At 62.3% G+C, this 25,762-nt stretch overlaps 1 protein-coding gene across 8 annotated transcripts; it reads right to left on the bottom strand.

Moving 5' to 3' along the window:
- Positions 1-11: 11 nt before the first annotated feature.
- PLEKHG5 (pleckstrin homology and RhoGEF domain containing G5) lies at positions 12-25,762 on the bottom strand. Of its 8 annotated transcripts, XM_032863273.1 has the most exons (22): positions 25,691-25,761; positions 24,755-24,831; positions 10,036-10,165; positions 9,029-9,131; positions 8,614-8,671; positions 8,158-8,249; positions 7,558-7,694; positions 7,135-7,280; positions 6,457-6,651; positions 6,191-6,379; positions 5,840-5,935; positions 5,103-5,153; positions 4,853-5,002; positions 4,433-4,543; positions 4,184-4,333; positions 3,954-4,091; positions 3,686-3,805; positions 2,481-2,613; positions 2,277-2,392; positions 1,985-2,184; positions 790-1,551; positions 12-521 (listed from the first exon to the last, which is right to left on the bottom strand). In XM_032863273.1, the coding sequence occupies exons 1-22, from the start codon at positions 25,692-25,694 to the stop codon at positions 512-514; spliced, it is 3,168 nt and encodes a 1,055-aa protein (XP_032719164.1). In that variant the 5' UTR covers positions 25,695-25,761; the 3' UTR covers positions 12-511. The 8 variants fall into 8 exon arrangements, with proteins under 8 accessions (XP_032719164.1, XP_032719161.1, XP_032719167.1 ...); XM_032863270.1 differs by lacking the exons at positions 24,755-24,831; positions 25,691-25,761 and adding an exon at positions 22,293-22,537; XM_032863276.1 differs by lacking the exons at positions 24,755-24,831; positions 25,691-25,761 and adding an exon at positions 21,136-21,191 and having other exon boundaries at positions 10,036-10,168.

Consider the following 25,762-nt stretch of genomic DNA (forward strand, 5'->3'; position numbering starts at 1 on the left):
ACTCCTTCCAGTAGTATATACAAGTCTTTATAAAAGAATCAAAAGCTCAATAAATATGCAAACTTACACAGAGCCGAACCCAAGCCTGGGGTGGCCTGTGGGACTGGGAGGGAGGAAGGCCAGACCAGGGGAACAAACATCCCAGTTGGGGCCAGATGAGGCTGGAGGGGTAAGGGCCACCCTGGAGCCCAGCCCAGAAGACTGGAGCGGGTGATCCAGGAGCAGCGAGCAAGGGACACTGTGGGGTTGGGGAGGACTGGGGGCAGGTGGTGGACAGGTTAGTGAAGGTGGCCTTGTTGGGGGTCCTGAGGAAGTACTGCAGCCTGGGCCTGGAGCTCAGCTGAATGCTCCTCCGCTTCCATCCAGTCTGGCAAAGTGCAAATCGGGGGTCCTGCCCAGCACTCTGGGTCCTGCGGGCACAGGCAGCAGCCAGAGCTGGAAGCAGGACGCCCCAGGAGGCATGCTGTCTGCCGTCGCTCGGTCAGGGGCTCCCTGGGGGGCCTCCCTCTGCTCAGACCTCCCTGCAAGAGAGGGGAAGGGAGAGAGTCCTTCCTTGGTTGATGCCACTCGGAGGGGCTCTGGCCACCCTCCCTGCCCCACTGGAATTTTTAGGCCCCTTCCCCACTGCCCACTGTAGACACTGTCGTGTAGGCTCTGGAGCAGGCTCCCGTCCCCATCCCCTAATGCCACCTGCTCCCAGCTTTAAGAGTGCCCTTACCCATTCCTGAGGCTCAGTGCCCCCCACTGCCGGCACACCGGGCCACCAGCCTTCGACCCCAGGCCACTCACGAGGCAGTAAGCGTAGAGTTAAGCAGCAGGGTGGTCCTGATTCGGTACAGCTGGGCGAGTGTCAGCTTCCGGTGCTGGGCAGAGATCCCTGGGGGGGGCTCAGGCTGGACCCTGGGCAGTTCTTTGGTCCTCCTGGCGGGTCTTTCGGGCTCCCCCACCGGGCAGCTGGTTCTGCCCTCCAGCTCTGATGGCTCAGAGCCACAGCCAGGGTTTTGTGTCCCCCAGCGAGCCCAGCTGGACCCAGCTTCCCGAGGGAAACCCTGAGTCCTCGTGCCAGGGACTGTGACGGCCAAGCAGAGTTCTGACAGACTGCGGCTGGGCGTGGGGGGCGCTCCGCACATGGTGGCCCCTGACAGCAGCTGGAGGAGGCTGGCCTCAGATTTGGACTTGAGCAGGTGGGGCAGATGGGGCAGCAGCTGAACGGGTGTGCGGCGGCGGAGGCGGGGTGAGGGTGGAGGTGAGGGGGCTTGTGGCAATTCTGGGAGCCGGGGCACTGGCTCCCCCACAGGGGCGGGGGCTGCAAAGTCTTGCAGGGAGGTTGGGGAGAGGGTGCCGTAGGCGGAGTCCATGGAGCAGGAACGGCCATCCACGGGGCCCAGGGGCAGCAGCTCGCTGGTGGGCGTGACAGAGGAGGCCGTGGTGCTCAGGGAGGTCTCGTCCGACTGGGAGCTGAAGGGGCCGCCCTCGAACTCCGGAGAGGATGGCATCTCCCCGGGCTCCACCACAACCATGGCCAGGGTCTCGGTGGAGCCATCGGAAGCACTGCGGAGCCGGGAGGAGATGCTCAGGCCAGCTGCCCGGGTGGCCTGGTGCAGCCCGTGCTTGGGCACCCACAGGTGTACAGCCTCTGGCCTCTCCGGAGCAAGCGTATGGCCCACCAGCCTGATCTCCCAACTCCTGCGCCCGCAACACGGACCCCAGGAATGGCACCTGGCACCACCACAACACTCCGTCTGGCCGGACACAATTCAAGAGCCCTTGGCTCAGCTCTCCGCCCGGCTAACACCAGACCATCAGAGTTGGCGCTCCAGCTAAAAACCCTTTGCCAAGCCCCCCTGGACTCAGGCGGGTGGCACAGCCCTCTCCCCCACACTGAACCATTCGGAGGAAGGGGCCGTGGCTGGGCCCTGTGCAGGGTCAGGTGCCTTGGGGCCAGGTCTGCTCTGGCTGGCAGGGGCGGGGGGGCAGGGCATACCAGCTCTGGGAGTTGAGACTGTTGCTGCTTTTGCGCAGGATGGTGGGGGAGCTTGCAGCAGAGGTGCTACTCTCCTCGCCATCCTCCTCCTCCTCTTCCTCGTCGTCTTCCTCCTCCTGCTCATCCTCCTCCTCCTCCAGGCTCTGCAGGTGCTGCTGGCTGCCTGGGTGCTCCTGGGCACGCAGCTGCTGCAGCTGGTTCTGCAGGTGGGGGAGGGAGTTGTGAACAGCCCCCCCCCACCGCCGGGACGCCCTGCCCGCCCCCATCCGCACACCCACCACTCGGTTCCCACCTGGGCATTGTAAATGGCGTCCACCCAGCCACGGCACAAAGCCTGGCCGCTGGCCTGGAACGTGTAGGCGCCCACGGCACTGTGGAACTCGTTCAGATAGATGAGCAGAAAAGAGCCTGGTGAGGAGGGGCTCAAATCAGCACCGGCTAGGACCCGGAGCCCCTGCCTGCCAGCTCCTGGCCTGCAATAGACCAGGCTCCTCACCAGGGTCTCGTAGCTCTCGGCACACAATCTTGTCCACCAGCAGTGGTGGTCGGACAACTTTGGTCCTCTCAGCCTTCTTCACTGCCTTGGTCACCAAGAGTAGGTCCGTAAAGAGGAAGCAGTACACGTCCATCTGCAGGGGTGGGGGGGCAGCAAGGGGAGTGGGCGAGGCCAGGGATCAGGGCCAGGGTCCTGGGACCGCAGCCTGTCTGCTGTGACACCCTCTCTTGGGCTGGGCCCTGCACCAGCCCTTCCTTACTGCACTTTGGTGATGTTGCTGGGGGCACTCAGATTTTGTCAAACACCTTCCCTGCTCCCTGCCTCCCATGAACCTGAGAATAAAATTAGAATGAAGAGAGGGGCGCCTGGGTGGTTCAGCGTCTGCCTTCGGCTCAGGTCACGATGCCGGGATCCCGGGATCCAGCCCCACATCAGGCTCCCTACTCAGTGGGGAGCCTGCTTTTCCCTCTGCCCCTCCACGGCTCATGCTCTCTCTTTCTCTCAAATAAATAAAGTCTTTTAAAAAATTAAAATGAAGAGCAAGATGTTATTCCTTCGTGGAGCTATAAAGGTATAATTTATTTCAGTAAAAAGTTCACACTGAAGAGAAAAAGGGAATTTATGATCTGCGATTTTGAAAGCCACAATTTGGGGTTCCTGGGTGGCTCAGTTGGTTAAGCATCCAACTCTTGGTTTCAGCTGAGGTCATGATCTCAGGGTCCTGAGATCAACCCCCCAGCGGGCTCTGCTCTCAGTGGGGAGTCTGTTTCTCGCCCTCTCCCTCTCTCCCCGCTTGCATGCACTCTTTTTCTCTCTCTCAAATAAATAAATAAATCTTTAAAACCACAATTTGCAAGCTCTGGGTTATGCACCTAGGATTAGTAGCTCAGAAGCCAGGCTCTGGGCTGTTCATGACCTGCTCTTAGAACGCATCCCCCGACCAAGAACCCTTATGGCACCAGCAGGGGGGCAAGCCCAGCGCCCCACTGGCTGTGCCCATGCTGCCACATCTGTAAAGGATAAACTGCAGGCAGATCATGAGCCCTCAAGGGACCACAAAGTCATTCCTTGAACTGCCGCCCCAACTGACACGGCACCTAAGAACCATTAACTAGGGCCCAGAAGGCTCCCAGGAAAGGGTGGTCCAAACCCACAGAGCAGGAGGTGGGGAAGGGGCGCTGGGGGTGGATGGACCCTAGAGTCACCTTGCCGTCCTTCCCCTCCTTCATCCTCAGGCTCCCCTCCAGCAGCAGCTGTCGCGTCTCCTCAGGGGAGGCGCCAGGGATGGGTGCTGTCAGGTCTAGGTGCATAAACTCCTTCAGGAGCTGGTGATGGGTGGGGGTGGAGGAGGTGTAGACAGGTCAGGGTCCGACGCCCGCTCTGGCGCCGGCATCCTCAAGCGAGATTCCCAGCACAGCCCAGGGCTGCCAGTCTGGCCCTCCCTCCGTTCCAGCAGGGCCAAGGGTCCCCCACCTTGTCCACCTCGTCGTTGCTGCCCTCCACCACCTCGTAGGCGTCGATGCGGCTCACCACGGCCGCCAGCCGCTGTCGCTCCTGCCGCTGCCGCATGCACGCGTTCACGTGGTGGATGAAGCGCTCGGCGGAGTCGATCTGCGCAGCGGGGCGGGCGACGGCGGGGTCAGGCCCGGGGTCTGGGGGGGGCCCCGAGCGGCAGAGGGGACCCCGCCCGCCGCCCCGGTTACCATGGTGACGACGGCCTCCTTGGCGCGCGGCTCGTCCGTCCTCCTCAGCACCGACTTGAGCAGCAGCGGGTACTTGGTGAGCCGCTGGTGGGGCTTGGCCAGCATGTCGCTCAGCTTCAGCCGCTGGCACTGCGGGTGCTTCTCGGCCCACTGCGGCGCGGGCGCGGGCGGCGCTCAGGTAAGCTCCGCCCCCGGGCTCCAGGCCCCGCCCCGCCCCGCCCACCGACCCGCGGCCCCGCCCGCGCTCACCGTGACATAGGCCCGGAAGAGGTCGTTGTCGCGCAGCAGGCCGCGCATGTACTCCATGCAGCCCTCCTCCTCCAGGCAGTACCGGACGTAGGGCTTGAACAGGGAGCCGAACTGGCCCGGGGCGGAACAGGCCCGGTCACCGCGCGCTCTCCGCGGCCGGGCCCTGCGCCAGCCCCTCTTCAGGCACTTTCGTGACCACCCCAAGGTGTGGCAAGTGTTATCACCCCAGTGTCCAAACCGAACTTCCGCGGAAGTGACCGCCCTCCCCAAGGAGGAAAGGCAGGTGGCCTGGTGGGGTTCCAAGCCGGCGACCGACTCGGAATTCTTTGTCCCCGAACACTAGGGGTCCTCTGGGGCCACTGGTGGTGGGGGGGAGGGGCTGGGGTGCCTGGCAGACCGGATTGGCGCTCCGGCCCGTACCATCTTGAAGCCTCTGAGGAAGTCCCCGGGCTGCAGCAGCGCCCGCGTGCGCCGCGCCTTCTCCAGCACCGGCGCCATCACGCTGGCCCACAGTCCGCGGTGCAGCCGCGCGATCTCGGGGATGTTGCTGAACAGGCGCTCGGCCTCCACCTGCGTGGGGCGGGAGGTGCGCTCGGCCCCGCCCCGACGACAAGCCCCGCCCTCAGCCCCGCCCCTTCCATCGGCACCCGGGCCCCAGGCCTCGCCTCACCTCGCACAGCAGCCCCGACTCTTGCAGGTTCAGGAGGCAGCAGAGGAACAGCTGTGGGGGCAGGGAGCGAGGCAGCTGGGGGGCGTCCCGGTCCCGACGCCCCACCCAGACTCAGACTCCTCTCTACCCCTTCCCCCTCCCAGGAAACCCTGAAGCAGCCTGGGACAGAGCCGGTTCACCCCATCAGAAAAGGCCCAGCCTCCACAGCCCAGCTGGGGGTCAGCCGGCCCCGCCCCCACCGGCAGGGACATCTCTGGGAGACTGGCCTTGCAGTCACACCTGGAGCTCTTTCCTCCCTCTCTGCCCTGGCTCAGCCTCCGAGTTTCAACGAGGACGTTTTCCATGAACCCCAAGCTCAGGATAGGTGCGCTCCCCTGGCTGAGGTACACACACACACACACACACACACACACACTCTCTCTCTCTCTCCGCCTCCGCGTCCAGGGGTCCAGGCCGTGGCTGCTGGACAGCTCGTACACAGCAAGTGCTAGGGAATAATCACTGAGTCAATGTGCCCAGTGTCCACCCAGCCGACGCCACACACTTGCCCAAAGTCCCCGGCAGGTGCCTGGCCTGTGGGACTCATCTCCTCCTCCCTGGGGAGCAGCCCTTCTCCCTCTACTTCCCCTGTTCCTTCCGCAAAGCCCCAAACTCTGCTCAAGGGCCCCCAGCAGGAGGCTACGGGGCTGGGGCAGGGGGGAAGGCTGGCTCTGGGCCAGGTGTGGTCCCACACTCACGTTGGTGATCACCCGCAGTTTCTTAATGTAGGAGGCCTCCGTTTGCAGGAGCTCCCACACCGCCTCCTGCTGGTGGCACTGCCTCCGCGTCAGCTTCTGCAGGAAGGGCAGTGGGTCGGCCAAGAGGTCCAGGGTGTGCCCGGATGACCAGGGAGGAGACACACAACCCTGCAGGCCACGTTTTCCCGGCGGGAACATGGAGGTCCCCCGAGTTCTGGGCCCTCCTCTCCCATTGAGACAGCCAAGTGGCGCTGCACTTTCTTTGCCTCGGTTTCCCCACGGTGAGTTAATGATGACAGCAGCCTGGCAGGGCTGCCGCACAGAAAGTCCCGTCACTGCAGTGGTACCAACCTCATGCCCGTCAATGAGCTCCCGCCAGCTGTCCTCCAGCTGTAGGCAGGTGTCGTCCTCCTCTTCCTCCTCATCCCCCTCCTCCTCCCACGAGTCGTGGTCGAAGCGCAGCCTCCGGGCCAGCCGGGGCAGCCCGAAGAGGCCATACGCGTGCAGTTTGCCCTCCAGCTGCTCCATCTTGTCCACCTCCTGGAAGGACACCCATGGTTGGGGTCAGGGGACAGGGCCAGCCAGCTGCCCCGCCCCGGGTCTCTGGGACCACCTACCCGGCCAAAGGTGCTGGTGCTGGGGCCCGAGCTGAAGAAGCCACTGAAGCGACTGGCAGCCCGGTTCTTCCAGCTGTCACTGCCACCACTGCTGCCACTGGGCAGAGAGCAGCTGGAAGATGCGGGGGCCTCCTGGCCAGGGATGCTCGTCTCCCCCAGGAACTCCGACATGTTCTTTCGGCGGCGCCCAGGGGCCTGGCCAGGGAGGGGGATCAAGGCTAGGCCCACCCCGGCTCCCGCAGTCCCACCCCACAGTGGGTTCCCTAGACCTCCGGCAAGCTTGAGATGTGGAGGGTTTTTGCACACCGCCCACCCTGGGAGGCCACCTCTCCTGAGATCCGTACCTGTCTGGGGCTGGAAGAGCCAGGCACAAACGCACCTGGGCCACCCCCCCTCCCCCAGCCCTAAGCACACACAGTCACATGCATATTTCATGCACTTATAAGCACAGCCTCAAACGGATCCACAACACACACACATACACACACACACACACACACACACACTCTGGGGCACCAGCAGACACTCAAAGACAAGACCCATTATCTTGGGGTCCCCTGTCCTCAGAGCCAGCCTTTTTTTCCAGAGGGGGAAATTAAAGCCCAAGAGAGAGGTGAGGGGCCCAGGTGACCTCCCCCTAAGCCTCTCCCCACCCCCAGTCCCGACACAGTGCCTCACCAGGATGTCCAGGCTCTCCCGGCGGCTCTGGAGGTCCGCACGCTCCAAGGAGGGGGTCCCGGCCCTGGCTGGCCGCAGGATTGGCAGACTCAGGGACTTGGAGTCCTTTACTCCCTGCTCCACCTTCCCCTCGTCCCCTGGCTTGGCTGGGGCAGCATCGGGGGGAAGGAGAGATCCTCAGCCCCAGTGGTGAAGGGGACCACAGACCTCTCTCTCCTGAGGATCCAAACCAAGACCTGGCTGCCCTCCCCTGGGGCCCTGCCCCACCAGCACCTACAGCCAGGGCCCGGCAGAGACACCTGTATGGTAATGAGCCTGCTCAGGGCCGTGGCCAGTGGGAATCTGAGCCTGGGAAGAAGCAGCCATCTCCGGGGGGGCCCCAGCCTGGGCCCAGCCACCCTGCCTGCCAGGTTCACCGCTCACCTTTGACCCGCAGGTAGTGTCCCCCGAACCGGTAGGCCTCAAAGGTGAGGGACAGGGGTGTGTTGGACTGGTCCAGGTAGATATCCACTTTACCCAGGGCTACGCCCTTCCTTTCAAACACCGGCAGCAGCACCTCCCTGCCCCAGGACAGGAGGGGTACGGGTTAGGGGGCAGGCAGAAGAACCCCCTACCCTGGGCACAGCTCCAGCTCCATACACTCTGATGAAGGGAGACACCCACAGGGTCATACAGAGGCACCAAGACATACAGGTGCGCGCGTGAGCGCGCACACACACACACACACACACACACCTGCCAACAGAGGGTCACACACTCCTACAAGCGTCTCTGCACAAGCCAGCATGCCCACGCCCTCACACTTGCGGGTCTGCACACCAGGGCAGATGCTGTCACATGCCGGGCCATATCCAGGAACTGGGCCACGCGCACATGTGTTGGGACATATGGGGGTCTCTGCCCAGAGGTGGGAAACCTGCTCACTCACAGGCCACCACACACACATACACTGCTATGCCTTCAAGAAGCCATACCTACCCTCCCCCGCCCCACTCCCTCTGCCTTGGCCCCACCAAGCCCTACCCCAGCGACTTCTTCTTCATGGCTGGAACGATCTCTGTCTCAATGTCCACATTCAGGTCAAATTTGAGGGTGAAGCACTCCTTGCTTGGGTCCTGAAAGGGCACGGGTCTCTTCACTGCGGTGCCCCTTGTCTCTGAACCTCCTCCCAGGGTCCAGGATGGAAACCCCAGCATGGAAGTGAATGCAAGGATCCCCCCAGGCTGCCTTGGTCCCAGGGAGGTCCCCTGTATCCCTCTTGCCCAAGGGAGGAGTTCCCGTAGCATCTGGCTCCTGGCTAAGGTGGGCAATACTGGGCTGCAGGGCACAGTGGTTGGGGAGGGGGACCCACTCACTCCAGACCCCATCCCTGGTCCTGGAAGTCAGAGCAGACAAACCCAGCCTTGGGGATGGAAAGGGACAAGCCCAGGAAGGGCAGGGGCTGGCAGGAGCCCCCTTGACAGCCTGGGGACTCCTTACATCTGTGTGTCTCCTTCTTGCTTTCTTGGAGAGTTTCAGGCCTGTGCTCTTCCGGTCCCTGCAGGACAGAGGGCAGAGGTCAGAGGGCATGGCTAGACCCTCACCAGGGTGGGATGTGAATGGGCCCTAGCTGGCCGCCCGCTCCTTGCTCACCCCAGGGGTGACGGATAACTCAGGAGTGCTCAGGCAGCCCAAGGCCCACAGGGTCTGTGCGCCCTCTGGTGGCCAAACGCAGGAGCTACACCCAGTGGTACCTAGTCGGGCAGAGTCCTACCCCGGAGCTGGAGGCGGGCCCAGGCTGGACAGCCTCCTCCAGAAACCAGGTGTCCATAGTGGCAGGGAGGGGTCTCCAGTCAGGCTTTCGGAAGCCTCTGGTCTTGGATCTCAAATCAGAGTGTCTGCTTTGCCCACCTACCCTTTGCCGTCCACAGAGCTTTCCTCTTCCTCCTCCAAGTCCACTGCAGGGCTGGTGCGTGGGGGGCATGACCGGGTAGACACGTTCCGGGCCAGGACAGAGCCTTTGGAGTAAAGTGAGAGGAAAGGTCATGCCTCCTCCCTCTCTGGCCCCCTTCTCATCCTGCTACCAGCCCTGGGCTCCCCCTTCCCCGGAGGAGCGAGCGACCTGCAGGTCGAGGACAGGAAGGGGCTCTGTCATTGCTTCGTATCTCTCCACCGCTAGAATCAAAAAGACACAAGGACCCTGGGATGACACCCCAGGCGATGCCCTGCCTTCGGCACAAACCCACCTGTGGCCTCAGTTTACCCTTCTATAAAATAGGGAGGAGGAAATCCTGCCTCTGGGATTGTTGCAGGAAGGGACCAACGTCTACGGCTCTTCCCTTGGGCCTCCTCTCCCCACCACCATGATGACACCTAAGGTCCCCGGGGCTTGGCAGAGGCGGAGAGTCCTTTCATCCCTCTGACCTGCTATAAAGGGAGACAGTCTGGCATTTCTGGCCAGGCAGCCGGTTGCCAGCGGGGCCCCGGCCAGGTCCCTATGCAGCGGAGGGGTTTCTTGTTCCCGTGACCTGCCCACCCCACCCTCTACCACTCTGCTCGCCGGTAGCCTGGCTGAGGGATCTGCCCAGCAGTCCCCGGCCCTAAGGACAAGAAGAAAGGGGACTCTTCCATGATGGCCCAGGGGCAAGTTGGAGGAGCAGCTCCTGGAGACGCAGACCCACAACCTGGTAGAGACAGGCCTGCTCTTGAGATGGGGCACTGTCCCCTGACTTCTCTTATTAAAACACTGGGAGCACAAAAGGGGATGTAACATTCTTGGGTTTCACTGTTTTCGGTCACAGCTCCGGTCCTTGTGAAGGCCCTGTCACCGCTCTGACAGTTACCAAGACGCCGTGCCCCTAGACAGGGAGCTGCTGCTCTAGGAACTCGAAGGGACGGGCTGGGGCCCCTCCCCACGCTCACCTTGTGGGGGCAGGTCAAAGCGGACGTGCCCATCATAATGCATGGCGCTGTGGAACTTGCTGTCACAGGCCTCACAGAGGTTGAGGGGTCCCCGGCGGTGCAGCTGCTGGCACTCAGCGTGGTGGCATACCTTTTGGGGAAGGAGGGATGCTGGCAGGGAGGGCCCCCGGCGGGCACAGCAGCAGCGGGCACCGCGGCGGCGGCCCGACCACTGCAGGCCACAGGCCCAGGCTCCTGGTCACTCCCAAGGCTGCTCGTTTCTCAGCCACCCATTCCCCACGGGGTCTCATGCTCCTTAATTCACTCTGTGGACAGTCCCCCAGCCGCACTATGTGTCCACTGTGGAGTATCCACCGAGAAAGATCCCCGCCCTCGAAGAACAAAGTGTGGAGGGGAAACTTCCAGGGAGGAACCACGAGGCAGTTGCTACCAGGGCCTCTTCCTGGGGTTCAGGAAGGAAGGGTACCCCGAAATGCTCAGGGGTGACATCTGGTTTGGCCAGCTCTGTGTCAGAACCGGCAAAGCCCTTCCTGTCCGCCCCCCACCACCAGCCCCTCTGCCCTAAGTTCTGTGACGTGTCTGGCCCCTGCATGCAACTTCGCATGGGGTGAAGGGGGTGATGCCAGAGTCCACAAAAGGCATGGGCATCTGGTGCTAAGGCAGTGCCCCCCCCCCCCGCCCCCCGCCCCGGGTACTTACCGTATTTACTCTATCACCCTATGTTCTCCCCCATCCCTGGGGAGGACTGCTATACCTTGTCCTCTGCCCTCTGGCTCCCGCGGCTCACCTCCAGCCCACTCTGCTTCCCTCTTTCCTTGTTCTCCACAGGTTCACCCACCCGCCCCGCCCTGGGGGCTTCCCCCTGCTCCAATCCAGCCAGCCTGCCAGTGAGAGCAGCCCAGCTGCCAGGGTGTGGAACTGCTCAGCGCCCTCCCTCCCCTACACCATCAGGCTCCCTGTCCTTTGGCTCACAGGCCCTGTCCTCCACCTCCAGCTTCTCACACCCCCTTTCAGTGAGACCCCATGAAACAGGTCTCCTTCCTGATCACTGCCTCGTTTTCCCTCCCAGTACTCATTAACGTGTCTCCCCTGACTTTCCATTTCTAAGTATTTCAGACCTACAGAGAATTGTAAGAACGGTACAGTGACCTCCACATTCCCCTCTAGCTTCCCCAGTCGTGAGTATTTGTCGTGCTGTGCTCCCCTCTCATTTCCCCCTCCCCAGGTGTGGAAGAACACGGCCATTCTCCTACAAAACCCCAATACAACTGTCACGGTCGGGAAACTGATCACAGATATATGACCCATCCATAGTCTAAGTTTGCATCTGCCCATCTGCCTGAACCATGGCCTTTACGGATCTGTTTTCCCACACAGGAGCCTGTTCAAGATTCACACACACTCTCAGTTGCGTCTGTTTATTCCCTTAAGGACGAGTTTTCCACATGTTTCCGTTGTTTTCTTTCAGGACATCGATACTTTTGAAGCATTCAAGCCAGTGGTCTGGCAGAAAGCCCCTCCATGGGGATCCTTCCGGAGGACCTCAGGTGGTTTCAGGCCGAGCATCTGGGCAGGGACATGAGAGGGTGGACAGCATCCCCTTCCATGCGGCCGGCTGCCGGGTCACCTGGGGACCCCCTGTACTGTGTAAAGGTCCTTTTTCTCTTTGGGATGAATAAGTAGCCTGTGGGGGCTACTCTGAGATACCCGGAGCCCCAGCAACTCCAGGGTTCTCACACCCACTGGTGATGTCTGCCTAAACCGAATAGGACTACAATGGTTGCAAAGAAGATTTTTCTACCTTAGAAAATCTTCTCTTCTCTCGCAGACCCTCTCCCCTCATTTCCCCTTCCATCCCCCCAACTCCCTCCTCTTGGGCCCCCAGCCACCGCCGTGTTTCTAAGTCCACCCACGGGACCCAGCCCTTGGCACAGGGGGTCTCTCTCACACCATCTCGTCCTCCGTGGTCCCCCAAGCCCCATGCTCTGCTGTCCCCCGGCAGCTCTCAGCCCCCCTTGTCCACTTCCTGCTCATCTCCCTGCCCACGGCCCCTCACCCGCCCCAGTCACATGACTCCACTGTCTGCAGGCTGGTGCCTCCCAGAGGTCAAGTCTCAGGGAGGTCCTCACCCAGGACACCAGACACTTGGCGGCTTCCCCCTTGGATCCTAAGGAGTACGTCAGATTGCAAACGCCCACCCGTGAACTGCTCAACCGTCCCACACGGCTCCCTGAACTAGAGTCGACGGCAGTGCCTTGCTGCTTTGGGGGGGGCATGGGGCTGAACAGCAGCCCCCCAGAAAGACGGGTCGAGTCATCACGCCCAGGACTTCAGAGGATGGCTTTATTTGGAAATAGGGTCCTTGCAGATGTGAGCAGTGAAGACGAGGTCATGCTGGGCTCTAACAATCCTCCGAGCAGGGTCCCTACCAGATGAGGAGGGACGGAGACAAGGACACACGGGCAGATGACGCCGTCGCCACTACATTGTGTGGGTCTCTGCATGAGGATCAACTTCCGCCCACCCTGGGTGCTCCGTGTTATGGCAGCCCCGGGGGAAACGGATCCATTAGGCCAAAATCCTTGGGGCCACTCTGATCTCTGTCACACCTCAGCCTGGGCGAGAATGCTGGCGGCCCTCCCTTCACTATCGGTAGCTTCAAGCCGCCCACGCCCACTGGCCCACTGCTGCCCCCTGGCCTCGGTCAGGGTCACCTCTCACCCCACCCACAACAATGACCTCATTACTGGTCTCCCTGTTCCCACCCTTGCCCTCAATCATTTGCTCGCCACAAGCAGCCCGAGCGGCCCCTGCACAAAACACTCAGCGGCTTCCTGTCTCCCTGCAGGAAAAGCCAGAGTCCTGTGCGGTGACCGTGGGGGCCTCATGCTCTGTCCTGCCATCCAGGCTCCCTCCGCGCCACCCGCCACCCCCGTGCCCCTGTGCTTCGGAAGCCCCACATCTGCTGCTCCCTCGGCCTGGAATGCTCTTCCCCGGACACGGAAGTGACAGACCTTTACTCTAAAATCACTGTCCCTTCACACTCCCCGTCCCCTCGGTGCCCTGTCTGCCAGGGAGCAGCCTGCCTGTTTCTGCTCCCCCCACACCTCGCCAGCCCGAGGACAGCGATGTCAGCCTGCCCCCCTCACTGCCCTATCTGCAGTCCTTGCTGCTCAGAGAATACCTGCTTCATTCAGTAAGTCGGGCGATGGAGGGTCACGGGAGGGCTGTGGGCTGGGGAGAAGCCGATCAGAGATTTCCAAGGTGACAGGGTGAGGACAGATGGCCTCGAGACAGCAGAGGAAGGAGTCGAAGAGGATGAAGGCGGTGACTGAAAAGTCTGACCCAGACTTATAACCTGATCACTGTGTGCCTGGGGGCTGTGCTAAGGGCCCCTCGCCCCAGGAGGTGGGAGCTGTGACAGCCCCTATCTTACAGAAGAGGAAAGTGAGACTCAGGAGTTTTCAAGTAACTTGTTGAAGGTCACCAGCCAGTGAAGCCGGGACCCGAAGCCAGTGCCGTGAAGCTCCGGCTCCTAGACATCCAGCACGTGAATGCGTAGCTGAGAAGGGAGACAGGAGCAGGGGAGGCTGGCCCCAGGGCAGCCTGGGGAGAGGGGGCAGCGGCTGTAGAGACAAGAGGGAAACAATCATAGTTTGAGGCTCACTGTTTGGCTCCTGTGTCCCCCCAATCATCCATTAGACCGAAAAATAAAAACCCAAACCCCCAAAACCACGGGCACGGAAATGACAGCAAGCAGGGGGCAGCCTGGGCCCCGGGCAGGTGGCTGTGGACACGAAGGCCCAGATTCCCGATGGCAGCCTGAGCGCCAGGTGCCCCCCCACCGTCACACCCTCCTCAAATGGTCTTCAAGGTGTTCCTGGGGCTTTGGGCAGGCTGTGAGTTGTGCCCTTCAGCCAGAGCCACCCTTTCTATTCTCATTTTATCGACTCCAAAATAGCATGAAAACTGCTATCCTCAGCCACAGCTCTGCCGCCCGCACCGTGGCGCCCCTGGGGCTCTGCGGACAGAGTGAGCATTGGCTGTGCGGCTTCTGGAACCCCCCCTCCAAAAGCTGCAAACTTCTCCTCTTGACAATGAATCTAGGGAAAGCGCCCACCCCACTCCAGCCCCTTCTTCGCAGGAGCCCCACAGTCTGCCAGCTCGGCAGCCGTCCCCCACCCTTGCAGGCAGCCTGGCAGCCAGCCTGGCACAGGTACCCCCCACTCCAGGCCTCTTGTGATTTCCCTGACAGCTTCATTTTGCTGGTACCAGGCTTGGAACAGAGCGGTGGGGCTGCTGACCTTTGGGTCACCCAGGCCCTAGTCGCACAGTGGGGGATGACATGGCAGGACTCCTTGCTAGGTTGGAAGGGTCCCGCAGAGGGCCTCTGGGACCCTTCCAGCCCAAGTCCCTGGTTCCCTGCCACAAGCCTATCTTTAAACCAATCTAATATACGGACCTTCGATTTTCACATGAGAATTCACTCCTGACAGCAGATTCAGCATTCAACAACTATTTATTGAGCACCTACTGGTGTGCCCACCCTGTGAAGGTACTTGTCTCCCTTGAGACACTCGGGAATGCTCATTTCCTGTCACTCTGGCGGGCTCTGGGGAGTCTCACCACAGCTCCTATTACTACTAACATAATATTGTTACCATGGCTACTACTGATGGTGGTGATGATGGGAGCCTGTGCCCAGCCTGCGACTGACCGCCTCTGCTCCCAACCTCCCAGCAGCCCCCGCACTCAGGGACAGCAGGACATGTGAGGGGCAGGCCCTGGATCTGAACCAGGTAGGTGTTTCTTCACTTAACTCAACAGCTCTGTTGACAATAAATTTCCAGGAACCCCCACCCCCACCCCAAGAATCACGAACCTAACTGGGAGCTCAGGTTGGGCTGGGTACAGCCCTCTTGCTCCGAGTCTGGTCCCCCACCCCTTCTCATACCTCCATCCCCAGACGGCAGGGTCTCCACAGCTCCCTTCAGGAACCAGGGTCTAAAGCAGGGCAGTCCCTTCCAAAAGCCAGACTCTTGGACCTTCTCTCAGACCAAGGTGCCTACTCTCCACCTTGGCTGCCCTCCGAGGGCAGCAGCACCCCTGCCCGTGGGGGAGGGGCAGCGGGGGTGGGTTCCCAGGGCTCAACCCAAAGAGGAGAGCCCCCTGGACCAAAAGGCCAGATCACCCAGGAGCTCCAAAGGCAGCGGATGGACCCCAACTTTACAAATAACAGAGGGGGCCCTTTAGGGAGCATGGTCAAGGCTGCCCCCCAATGGGGATGGGGTCAGAATTCTGACCAGAAGTCAGAATTCCCCACACACACTAGGGCTGGGGCCAGAGGACGGAGCAGGGGGCTGTGGGCAGGGCCCGGACAGAGGCAGGGAAGGGAGGGGGGGCTCCAGCGCAGGGCCTGGGACCCGCAGGTGTGTCCGGAGGCAGCCCCAGACACAAAAGGCTCAGGGCTGGCCGGCCCCCGCCGCCGCCCGGCCCCCTCGGTCGCGGGGTGGGGAAGCATCCCGCGGGGCCGGCAGTCGCGCGCCCCCCGCCCCGCCCCCCCGCGCCCCGTACCTGGCCTTCACCGTCGCGGGAGCGACCCCCCGCCTGGCAGGGAAGCCCGGGGCCCGGCCTGGAGGCCGCGCGGTGCCCGGAGACGCCGGGGCCCGTCCCCATGGCGGCCGGAGGAAGCGGCGGTCTGCGCCGCCCGCCGGACAAAGCGCGGGGCTCCGCTTCCTGCCATTGTGCGGCCGCGCCCGCCCCCGGCCGAGCGCGCCGGGACCCCGGGGGCCCCCGCCTGCCTGGTCCCCGCCCGCCTGCGCCACGCCGGGGGCGGTTCCGCGGCGCCCCCAGCCCCGCCCCCGGGGCGCTCCCCGCAACACCCCGCTGTCCCCCGCCTCCACTGCGGAGCCCAGACCCCAGCCTAGCCCCGCGGGCGCCGGGCCCTGCCCTGCCCTCCTCCCCACCCCCAACGCCAACGTCTGGGGCGCAAAAACCCCTCCCTGCAGTCCCGGAGACCCCGCCTCTGAGCCTCAGGTCCCGGACCAACCCCCCGCCCCCCCGACTCCCTCTCCCAAGGGAGCTCCCGAACGCTGCGGCATAAGAGGGGGGCAGGACTGGGGCACAGTCCCACCCGTGTCCTCGGACCCTGCTCTGTGTCCTGTCCCAGGGAAGCCTGTCTCTGCTCTGACCTCCAGCTGCGCGGGCCGCCCCTCGGGCGCTCAGAGGCCCTCCTGAGGGCCACCCTAGCGCCCGCCCGCAGTCCTGAGTCCTGAGCCTGCGACACCCTGCTCCCACTGCCCTGCGGTGGCGCCGAGGAATGAAGGGCGCCCGGCCACCGGGGACGACAGGATGAGGCAGCGGGCGATAGGCAGGCATGTTGGCGGAAAGGGTAGTCCTTTGGGAGCTCCCGGAGTTGGGTGAGAAGGAGAGTCAGGAAAACCCCGAAGCCCAACTGGGCTTTCCCCCAGATTGCGAATCTTAGCAGCTCCAGGCTGGGTCCCTACCTCCTGCCCCACCAAGGGAGGGCGGGGGGTGCACTCATGGAAGCCTGAGAGGGGAGGATTAGGGAATGGGTGTCCCCGATGTAGGGTGGGGTAAGGTGAGGGTGGGGTCCCCAATGTAGCTTGTCAGAGAGTTTTTCCACTCATTCCCAAGAGGTGGGGGCAGGCGCTACTATCCCCATTCACTGCTGGGGGCAAAGGGACATAAAAGGCCACAGGCAGGACTGAAACCCAGACTTCTGACCCCATCTCAGTAACTATGGGGCTGCGGGGGGGGGGGGGGGGATGATGTCATCAGCCCCCCCACCCCCACCCCCGCCCATCCCCTAGACAGCTCCTTCTCCTTCTGGTGCAGTGGGGAACCAAGGCGGGGTCTCTGAAGACAGCTGGGAAGAGGCAGCAAGCATTTCACTCCAGCCCGACGGTTTCAAGGGCCACCTCCACTCCCAAAGCCCAAGCCATCCCTGTCCACACTACAGGCAAATCTTCTGAACACTAAAACCCGATCATGTCACTCCCCACTGAAAACTCTCCAATGGCTTAGAATAAAATCCCACCATGCCTGGCTCCCACCTCCCCTCCTGCAAGGTCCCTCACGGTTGTCTCCTAGCTGGCTTTGTCTCCACAGCTGCGACTCACCAAGCTCAGCGCCTGTACCTTGGCCTTCTCTGACCCCCAATCTTGTAATGGCTGGCACCAGACCCCCACTTCAATGCCACCTCATCAATGAGGCCTTTACTTCCTCTCAGAATAAGTAGCCCCTTGCATCCCTCATTCTCAATCCTCTAAAGAATTATTTCCTCCTAAGCATCCAAAACTACCTGAACTTGTTTTGCTTCTTTGTTCACTTCTCGATTATCACTCCTCCGTGCTAGAATGTCCTCTCCAGAGGTCAGGGGCCTTGGCTGTCTGGGCCACACTCATCGTCCACACTGAGAACAGGTCTGGCCCATGGCAGGTGCTCAGTGAGACTAGATGGAGGAAGGCAGAGGAAGGGTCTTCATGCCAGAGTGGGCCATGGGGGCAGGGAAGGTCTCAGCCTGGATGTCCCTTCCTGCTGCTGATGGTCAACAAAGCTGTCCCAACCGTCTAACCACAGTTTCTCTTCTGCCTCCTAGCATCTGTGACCTTGGGCCTGTTGGCCCGTCTAGCACAGTTGCTACCACAGATCTCTGTCCTCACGGCTCCACAGCACCGACAGCTGAGTGCCAGGCCTGTGCCAGGGGTTTGAGGCACCAGAGGTCACCCAAGTGACCAGGCCCGGGCCTTCCTCAAGTCATGCCGCTGCTGAAGCACCCTCCAGGCAAGGCAGAGGGCTGCTACCTTGAGGACCAGGGCCCTAGAGCCCCAGGGCCAAGAGTGCAGGGTCAAGGACTGCAGAGCAAAGGGAAGAAAGGAGCCCCCAGCCCTTGCACCGGGGGAGGGGGAAGGCCTCAGCAATCTCCTGGGTCCCCACCTCCTCTGTGAGAGGGAGCTGAAATAGCCCATGCACAGGACAAAGAGGTCCCAGCCCCTGTCTCCCTGGGGAGGGGGCCCCTCTTCAGCCCAGCCCCAGCTCCAGGCTCATGAGTCAGGGCTGGCTTGTTGAAACTGATACCCAGAAACCAGATGCTGGGCTGATGAATAATGGAGTCTCCAAGGCAGGAGCCCCCTTTCATTCCCCCCAGTACCATCTCCCCAACCCCAGCAAAGCAGAGGATGGTGGGCAGTCGAGCCCCACAACAGGTTGGGGATCCGGCCTGGTCTTTGGTGGGACAGAGGAATTCCTAGTCCAGGAGCGACCATAGGTCTGGGTCTAGCTCATGCTCTGCTCATAGCTGACCAGCCTGGACGGAGCATCTTGGCTAGAGGGACAGGACTGCCCAGAAGCTCCTGATCCCGGGCTAAGCTCCCTTGGGAGCTGACTGGCCCCCAAGGCCCCATGTGGCACCTTGGAAATCCAGGGGCGGAGGCTGCAGGTTTGAGCAGGCTGGCCAGGGTGGGGCTAGCTCTGCCAGGAGGCTCTCCTAGCTCCAAACAGCCCACCCAGCCCCTCCCTTCCCCCCAGGCCTGGGCCTCACTCCCTTGGATTCTGGCGCCCACCTGGAGGCAGAGCCTGTTTTAAGGCCCTGCCCTGTGCTGAGCAGATGGCAGGGGTGTAGAGAACCTCTCTGCCGGCCAGGCTAACTATACAGGCCCCAGAAGTCAGCAAGGCCCTTACCCGCCCCATTATCCCAGGGAGCGGTCCAGCTGGGACCCAGCGCTAAGGAGAGAGGTAGAGGCTGTGGTCAGTGGACTTCACCTTCTGCCCAGTCCCAGCACAAATGTGCCAGATCCTGGAGTCCAAGATCCTAGGACTGAAGCCAGCACCTTCTCCTGACACCTCTCTCTCTAGTGAACTCTAGAAGGCTCCTTGGGAGGGGCTGAGGGAGGAGACGCAGGCCTGGGCTGCAGAAGACCTGCTTCTGGGCTCCACCTAGCCCCGCCCTCACCCACCTGTGCAAAGAGGGCATTGGGCAGTTCTCTAGAATATTCTACCTAGGGATGGCCCCTGGGCCCTAATGTGTGCCTGGACCCTGGCCAAGGGACAGAAAATAGGAAAATCCTCCTAGAGCCCCGCAAACCTGGGGAAGGTTCCTTCGAAATCTGTAGGACCCAGGGCCCCCTCTGCCTCCATTTCCGCGTGTTTGATCAAGGCCAGCCAGGGCCTCTCCAGGTTCTTGGGTCCTCTCCCTCTCCCCTCCCCCCAAGCGGGTCCTGACCAGGCCAGGCCGCCCGACGCTCAGGCTCGCGCGCCCCCTTCCGGCCTCGAGATGACTTTCAGCCCGGGACCAACTCCCCGACGCCCAGCTCCCGCAGGGTCGCCGAAGCCTCCCAGCACCCCGCGCCAAGGCCCCTCCGGAACCTTCTCGCCCTGCCAACAATCCTCACACCGGGGCTGGGGCCCTATAAGCTCCTCACGGCTACAGCGCCGAGCCAACCCCACCCTAGAGTCCCAGGGGCGGGGGCGGGAGCTTGAGCCCATTCCACCCTCAAGTAAATGGAGGCAGAGCCAGTGGAGCCCATCGATGCCCCTCCACAGCCCTAGGACTGCGTGGGACCCTCTACTCCCGGTTCTGTCCACTAATTCGGGGGCAGTCTTGGAACCCAGACCCACAGCCGTCCCGATCCCAGCCCCGTCTCGTCCCCAGCTTCCCCGTGAGACTCACCTTAGGGACATGGGTCTCCTCCCCTGTGGCTGGGGCTCTGGCCAAGGCTGCCAAAGCCTGGGTGCGGGGAGGGAATGGGGGAGCCCGCGCGGAGCCGGGGGCACCGGAGCCGCGGGGCGGGCTCAGTCGGAGCAGCGCCGGCGCGGGGCGCGGGACGTAGGGGAATTACGGTAGGCCGGCGCGGGCGCTACCACCTGGGCGGGCCGGGACGTACCATCGGAGCGGCCGGCGGGCGAGGCGGGGCGCTGGGAGCCGGGGGAGGGCGGGCGCCGGAGCCCGCGGCCCTGGGGGTGGCAGGAAGCGCGGCGGGAGCTTGGGGGTCATCTAGGGGCCGGGGGGGTAGGGACTGTCACTGGCCCCGAGGGCGCTGGCCCTTTGCAGACGTGCGGAAAGTTCGAAGTCCCCAGGCCTTAATGACCCTGGCGCCGGAGCCACGGGCCCGCCTATCTCGGCGCCCCTCTTTCCCCCTGGCCCAGGCCGGGCCTGGCTGAAAACCGGGCGGCTCCGCGGTTCGGTGCTCCCCGGTTCTCGCTCTCCCGGCCGCCCAAGTTCAGAGTAACTCTGCCCTCTGCACAGGGGGTGCGGGGAGTGCACGGGACACGAGCGGCTCGCTGGAGGAGTCAGGCAGCCGGCCCCAAGCACACCTCCCGCCTTGGCCTTCCCTAATTATCACCACGGGGTGAGGTGGGTGCGGCGGGCATGGCCCCTAGGGCCTGGGGCTGATCTGGGGCTCAGGCCCACCTCCATTTTCCCAAATCTAGATGCCTCTCGCCAGGCCCGGGCCTGGGGGCTGCCGGTTCTCCCTCCTGGCAGGCGCTGCCCTCTTTGGCAGTGCTGACCTCCCTGGGGCTGGGTCCACTCTAGGACAGCTCATCTTGGCTATAGCCCATGTGGGGGTTCCTCTGTCCTTGCCTCCGGGGCCAGGCACCCCATGCCCTCAACTGCTCCCCCCGGGGAATTACTTTGCCAAAGCCCAGGAGTTCCTCCTTGCTTCTCTGGTCCCGCCACTCCCCGCAGCTGCAAACTGGACTGCCACCTGTCTACAGCTGACCAGCGTCTGAAAGTCACCCCCAGAAATCCCCAGACTCTGGCCGCTCTCAAGGACACCCTGGCCTCCCACCTCTCACCCCCAAAGCCTTGATCCAGAGAATAGGTGACTCCTTCTCCCATTATTCACCACATCCTGCCCATTCTTTCCCCACAAGGATCCCAGATCCACCCCTTCCTCTGCCTGTGTCCACTGGTCTTCATTTGGCCACCCCTCCCTAGCACCCCTCCTCCTGACTCATCCCTGCCACCGCACAGCCTACTGTGACACTGGGACTCCACTCTCTCTGCTTGAATACCGCTAGGAATGGAGTGTTCACAAACACCAAATCTGAGTGAGAATTTTAAATTTACCTTAAAAAAAAAAGGAATGGGGTGATCACAGCCTGTACACTGGGGTGAGCTCCCCTCCTGCCAGGACCCTTGGAGCCTGGCAGAAAAATTCACTTCCCTTTCCTCCTGACAGATCCTTAGAAACAGGGAGGCTCTGGGGACAGACAGATCTGGTGTGAATCCTGGCCTGACCGTGGCAAGTCATTTAACTCCCTTCTTCGCGGTGTCCTGTCAGGAAGGTGGAGACGGGGAGATGGGGTGGTCCCTACTGCACAGGGTGGGTGTGAGGACAAGAAGAGTTTCCTGCGGGGACACAGGAATGAAGGGCGGCTGCTAGAATCATTACCTTTTAGGATGATACCCTGAGGCTCCCATCTCCAGGATAAATCAATTCCCTCCACTGTCATGTGCCAGTGTCCCTTGGGCCTGTGTCAGCCCTCCTCCATGTCCCCTGGTGACCTGCGGTGCCCTGCACAGACTGTGACCAGAGCCCTGCCTCAAGGGGGCTCCTCCAGTAGCTGGGGAGCCAAGACACCATCTGTCCTGTGATCTCTCTGCAGGAGGGCTGGGTACCCACTGTGTCATCGCCTGGCCCTCCACAAGAGAGGAAAATAATACTTCCTTCATCTCCTTCCTTCCCGAGACTCCAAGCTCCACCTGCCCTGGGAACAGACGCGCCATAAACCTTTGCCATGCTTTGCCATGCGGGTGGGGCTAGCTGGGGTCTGGGATGGAACCGGGGAGCCCTCAGGTCTCAGGAAGGGGAGGAGGGCACACTCCCAGCTGAGGGGTTTCTCTTCCCCTCCATGGTACGTGAACGGCCAGCGTTCTCCTGAACACCTCCATCATACCACACTCCACACTAAGCATGGCACATCTGAGCCCCGTGTTCATCCTTCCCGCAACCCGAGAAGCCTCAGCTTGCAGATGAAGAAACTGAGGTCAGAGACGTGTCGTGATTTGCCCAGGGCTGCACAGCTGGGAAGGAGTGGGCTTTGGCCCCAGAGTTCACAGGGGTGGGCTACTCTCCACACCTTCACCCTGAGGAGGGGCAGGGATACAACTTCTCTCCTGCGGTCTCCGAAGCCCTGACCTTAGGGTGCTCCCTGTCCAGTTCTGCCTCCCCCTGCCACTCCCTGGCCCAGCTCCCTCCTTAGAACCCCAGCATACCTCCCTGCTCACTCACCTTCCTACCCCTCAACACCTCCTCATTCCTCAGGACGCCAGCAGCCTCCTCCAGGAGCCTGTCTCCCAGAACGAACTCCAGGGGTGGGGGGGACCCCAGCACGCATGAGAGGCTAACACAAAGCCTGGGGACCAGTTGGGCAAACCCATGTCCTGACTTCTCCCCTCCTCCCAGCGGAGCTAGGATGTCGGCTCCAGCAGGCCCTGGGCCTAGAACGGGGCCTGGCATAGCAGATGCGTTTGGTGAATGCACAAATGACGTCATCTCCTTTAAAAAGCTAGTCATATCCTGCTAGCCTTCCGAGCCTCGGCTGGGGAGGAGCGAGAACGAGGCTCTGGATTCCCCTCCAGACCCAGCTCTGCTCATCAGGCTGTGCCAGGTGGGCGAGGTCTCTCCTCTCCGGGCCCATTTTCATCGCGTCGCGTGAGAATAAGGCTTTTCTCCTGAGGTCTCTGTGGGCTCAGGGAGACAAGCATGAGGGCCTAACGCCCTACCTGGTGCACAAGCCTGGCTGGTCAGTGGTGGTGATTCTCACCATCAAGGACAGTCTTTGCTCCTCTTCCTCACCAAAGCAGGATGTCAATCGCCTTCTCTCTTCTCACTCTCTGCTCCAGCCAACTTGACCCCTTACAAGACAAGCCTCCTGCTCCGTGTATCCTGCCCTCTCCTGTGTCTGCGGCAGCCGCCCCCTTCCTGGGCCAGTCCTGTCTGCTGCTCAGCTTCTTTATTTTCTCCCCCACTGGAGGCCACCTTCTCCAAGATGTCTGCCCTCACTGGCCCCCCAGCCACTGATCACTCAGGCATCCCTGTCCCCAAAGTGAGTCTGCGCCATTGGTCCTAACAGGGGTCCCCCTGGGGACAGGACTTGGGACTCTCCGCCTGCAGGCTGGGTGACTCTCTGGCCAATGTCAGCCACGCTGAGTTCCAGGCAGGCCAGGGCTGGGCTGGAGCTAGGACCTAGAGGCCATGGAAGGCCCACACTCGCTGAGACCTGGTCGCCACTCGGAGGCCTCCCCTCTGCACAGTCAGGAACCTCCCACCCTTGCCCCTGTCTGTGGCGGCTCGGGCGCCTGGCCCAGGAGCAGCTGCCTGTAGGAAGGGCCCCTGGTAGGATGTACTTTGGGGGCTGCTGAGGCCGGTGTGTTGCCAGGAGCCCCCATCTGGGAGAGAGGCAACCAGCCAACACCAGAGCCCCAGTGCCAGGCACCAGCCGAGCCAGCACGCTGTGTCTGACATCACAGCCACCCCCTTGCCTGGTGACCACGGCAACTGGAAGCCTCCCCCTCCTGTCCCCGCCCCCAGAACAGTCGCCCATGTTCCTTCTAACCTGGTCTTCCTGTACAGAATGTATGAGCATGTGTCTGGGCGGAGGGGGGTGGTAGGGGGAGCTGGGCGGTGGGAGGGTGGCATTTTTAATTTCCTGCAGCTGGCAGAGCTGAGCTACAGGGCGGTTCGGAACACAGGCTCTGCCATGACACAGATCTGGGCTCTGGGTTCCAATCCCAGCTCCACCACATCCCAGCCATGTGTCCTTGGGTGAGCCACTAGCTCCCTGAGCCTCAGTTTCTTCGTCTGTAAAGAAGAATGATGACAGTACGCACTTCCAAAAGCCAGAAGGAGTAGACAGGGAGCCCTCCGCTCCCAGGCCTGACCCAGTAAGTGCTGGAGGTTTTCATCGTGGTCACTGAAATGCATGCTGGAACAGGCCACACTTGGGTTCAGGCCCTGGCTTGGTCTCTCATGAGCTGTGGGGCCTCAGCCAAGTCACAGGACCTCTCTGAACCTTGGTCTCTTCTTCTGGAAACCGGGGCACCCAGGCCTTCCCAGCAGAGCTGCCACCAGCAGCACATGGGGACAGAGAGCACGGGGCACCGAGCCTGACGCGATATGGGTAGAATCACCGGGCAATATTTATCATCCTCCCTCTCATTCTGCCCTGCTCCCGGCTCCCAAGTCCTGGCCCTTCAGGACCAGTTGTCCCTTCTTCCCTTTGTCATTCCACAGCACAGTCACTATCACCCACTACCCTAAGTGTCCCCAATCCATGCCCAGGCCTGACTAGTGGCCCAATGCTGTAGGAAGGGTGCCAACTGAGCACTGGAGCAAAACCTCCGGCTGGGGGTGGCTCTTCCCTTCCTGGGTCTCAGCTTCCTCATCTGTGACATGGGGCCACAGCTCCCATTGCCTCAGCATGGCTGCAAGGACTGCAGTGCAGGAAAGGGCTCTGGGGCACCCCTGCTTCCCCGGCTAGCAGAAGGCCCCTCCATTTTGCTGTTTCTGGGCCAAGGGCAGGCCCTCTGCCTCCTAAACCAGGGCCCTACCCACACTTAAACCCAGATGACACCGTAGCTGGGCCAGCTGCACCCTTGCCAGGGCCCTGTGGGTATCCATGCCTGGAGAGAGAGAGGGTCAGAGCGCTGTCCCCTCTGCTCCCAGCAACCCAGGCCCTCCAGCTTCCCTACCTTGGCTGCGCGCCCCTTGTCCATGCAGTCTGGGTTCTGACAGCGCAGTCCTTTCTCCTCCACCAGGCTCTGGTCGTCTGCAGAGGAGAGAAGCAGTGGTTATCAGTCGGGTGGGGCCCAGGGAAGCTGCGCCCCAGGCCGGGGGCACCCTGGTGGCCCTGGGGCCCCCGGTGGCCTCCAGACTAGAGGATGGGTGGAACGATCTCCTCAATCCTCCCTTCAAAGGAGGTCAGTGTCCCTTTCTCTTTTAAATGCCAACTTATCTGCACGGGAATCTGTTTGCAGAGTCCTTTTCTTGTTGCAGTTCCCCAGGGAAATTATCCAGATTCCACGGGGAGAAAACGTCTTTGGAAATAAGCGGCTCTCTCCCTCTGTCCCACTAGTGGGGGGCGGGAGTAGCTCAGTGACCTTGCGGGGCTCCAGACTCCCGGGGGATCCCCTTACGGCTGCCAGGTCCGAGATCCCTTCTCACCCCTGCCCTCCACATCTCAGCCTCTGTGGACGGACTCCTCCTCAAAGGGCCGGGGTGTCCCCTTTCCCCACGGTCCATTTTTGACCCGGAATTTGGCCCCCTCCTAGCTGCCTCTCTTCCCAGGGGCTGGGGCGCAGCAGCGGAGGGGGGCAGGGAAGGGGCAGAGAGGCTGCCCGCCCCAGCCAGCCTGCAGGGCTAGGTGCTGCTGAAGCGGGCTCCAACATGGGGGCAGAGTTCGGACCCCCACCGCCCCGATTTCGACACCGGCGTCCACCTCCCACCTTGAGCGGGCCTTCCCCAGAGCGGGGTAAGGAGCGCGCCCTGGCTCCCCACGGCTCCCCGCGCCCGCCCCGCCGGCCCTCCCGCCCGCTACGCCCCCCGCCCGCGCCCCTCCTCGAGCCGGCGCGGAGGCAGTCCGACCGGCAGGCCTGCTCCGCGGGGCCGGCTGGGGGCCCCGCACTCACCCATGGAGGAAGCGCCGAGCGGCCGGGGACACGGGCGGGGCGGGGGGCGCCGCGGGCCCGCCGGCGGGGCGG

This window comes from Lontra canadensis, unplaced genomic scaffold (genome assembly GCF_010015895.1).
Source record: "Lontra canadensis isolate GAN:19392208 unplaced genomic scaffold, GSC_riverotter_1.0 scaffold25, whole genome shotgun sequence".
Classification (NCBI taxonomy): domain Eukaryota; kingdom Metazoa; phylum Chordata; class Mammalia; order Carnivora; family Mustelidae; genus Lontra; species Lontra canadensis.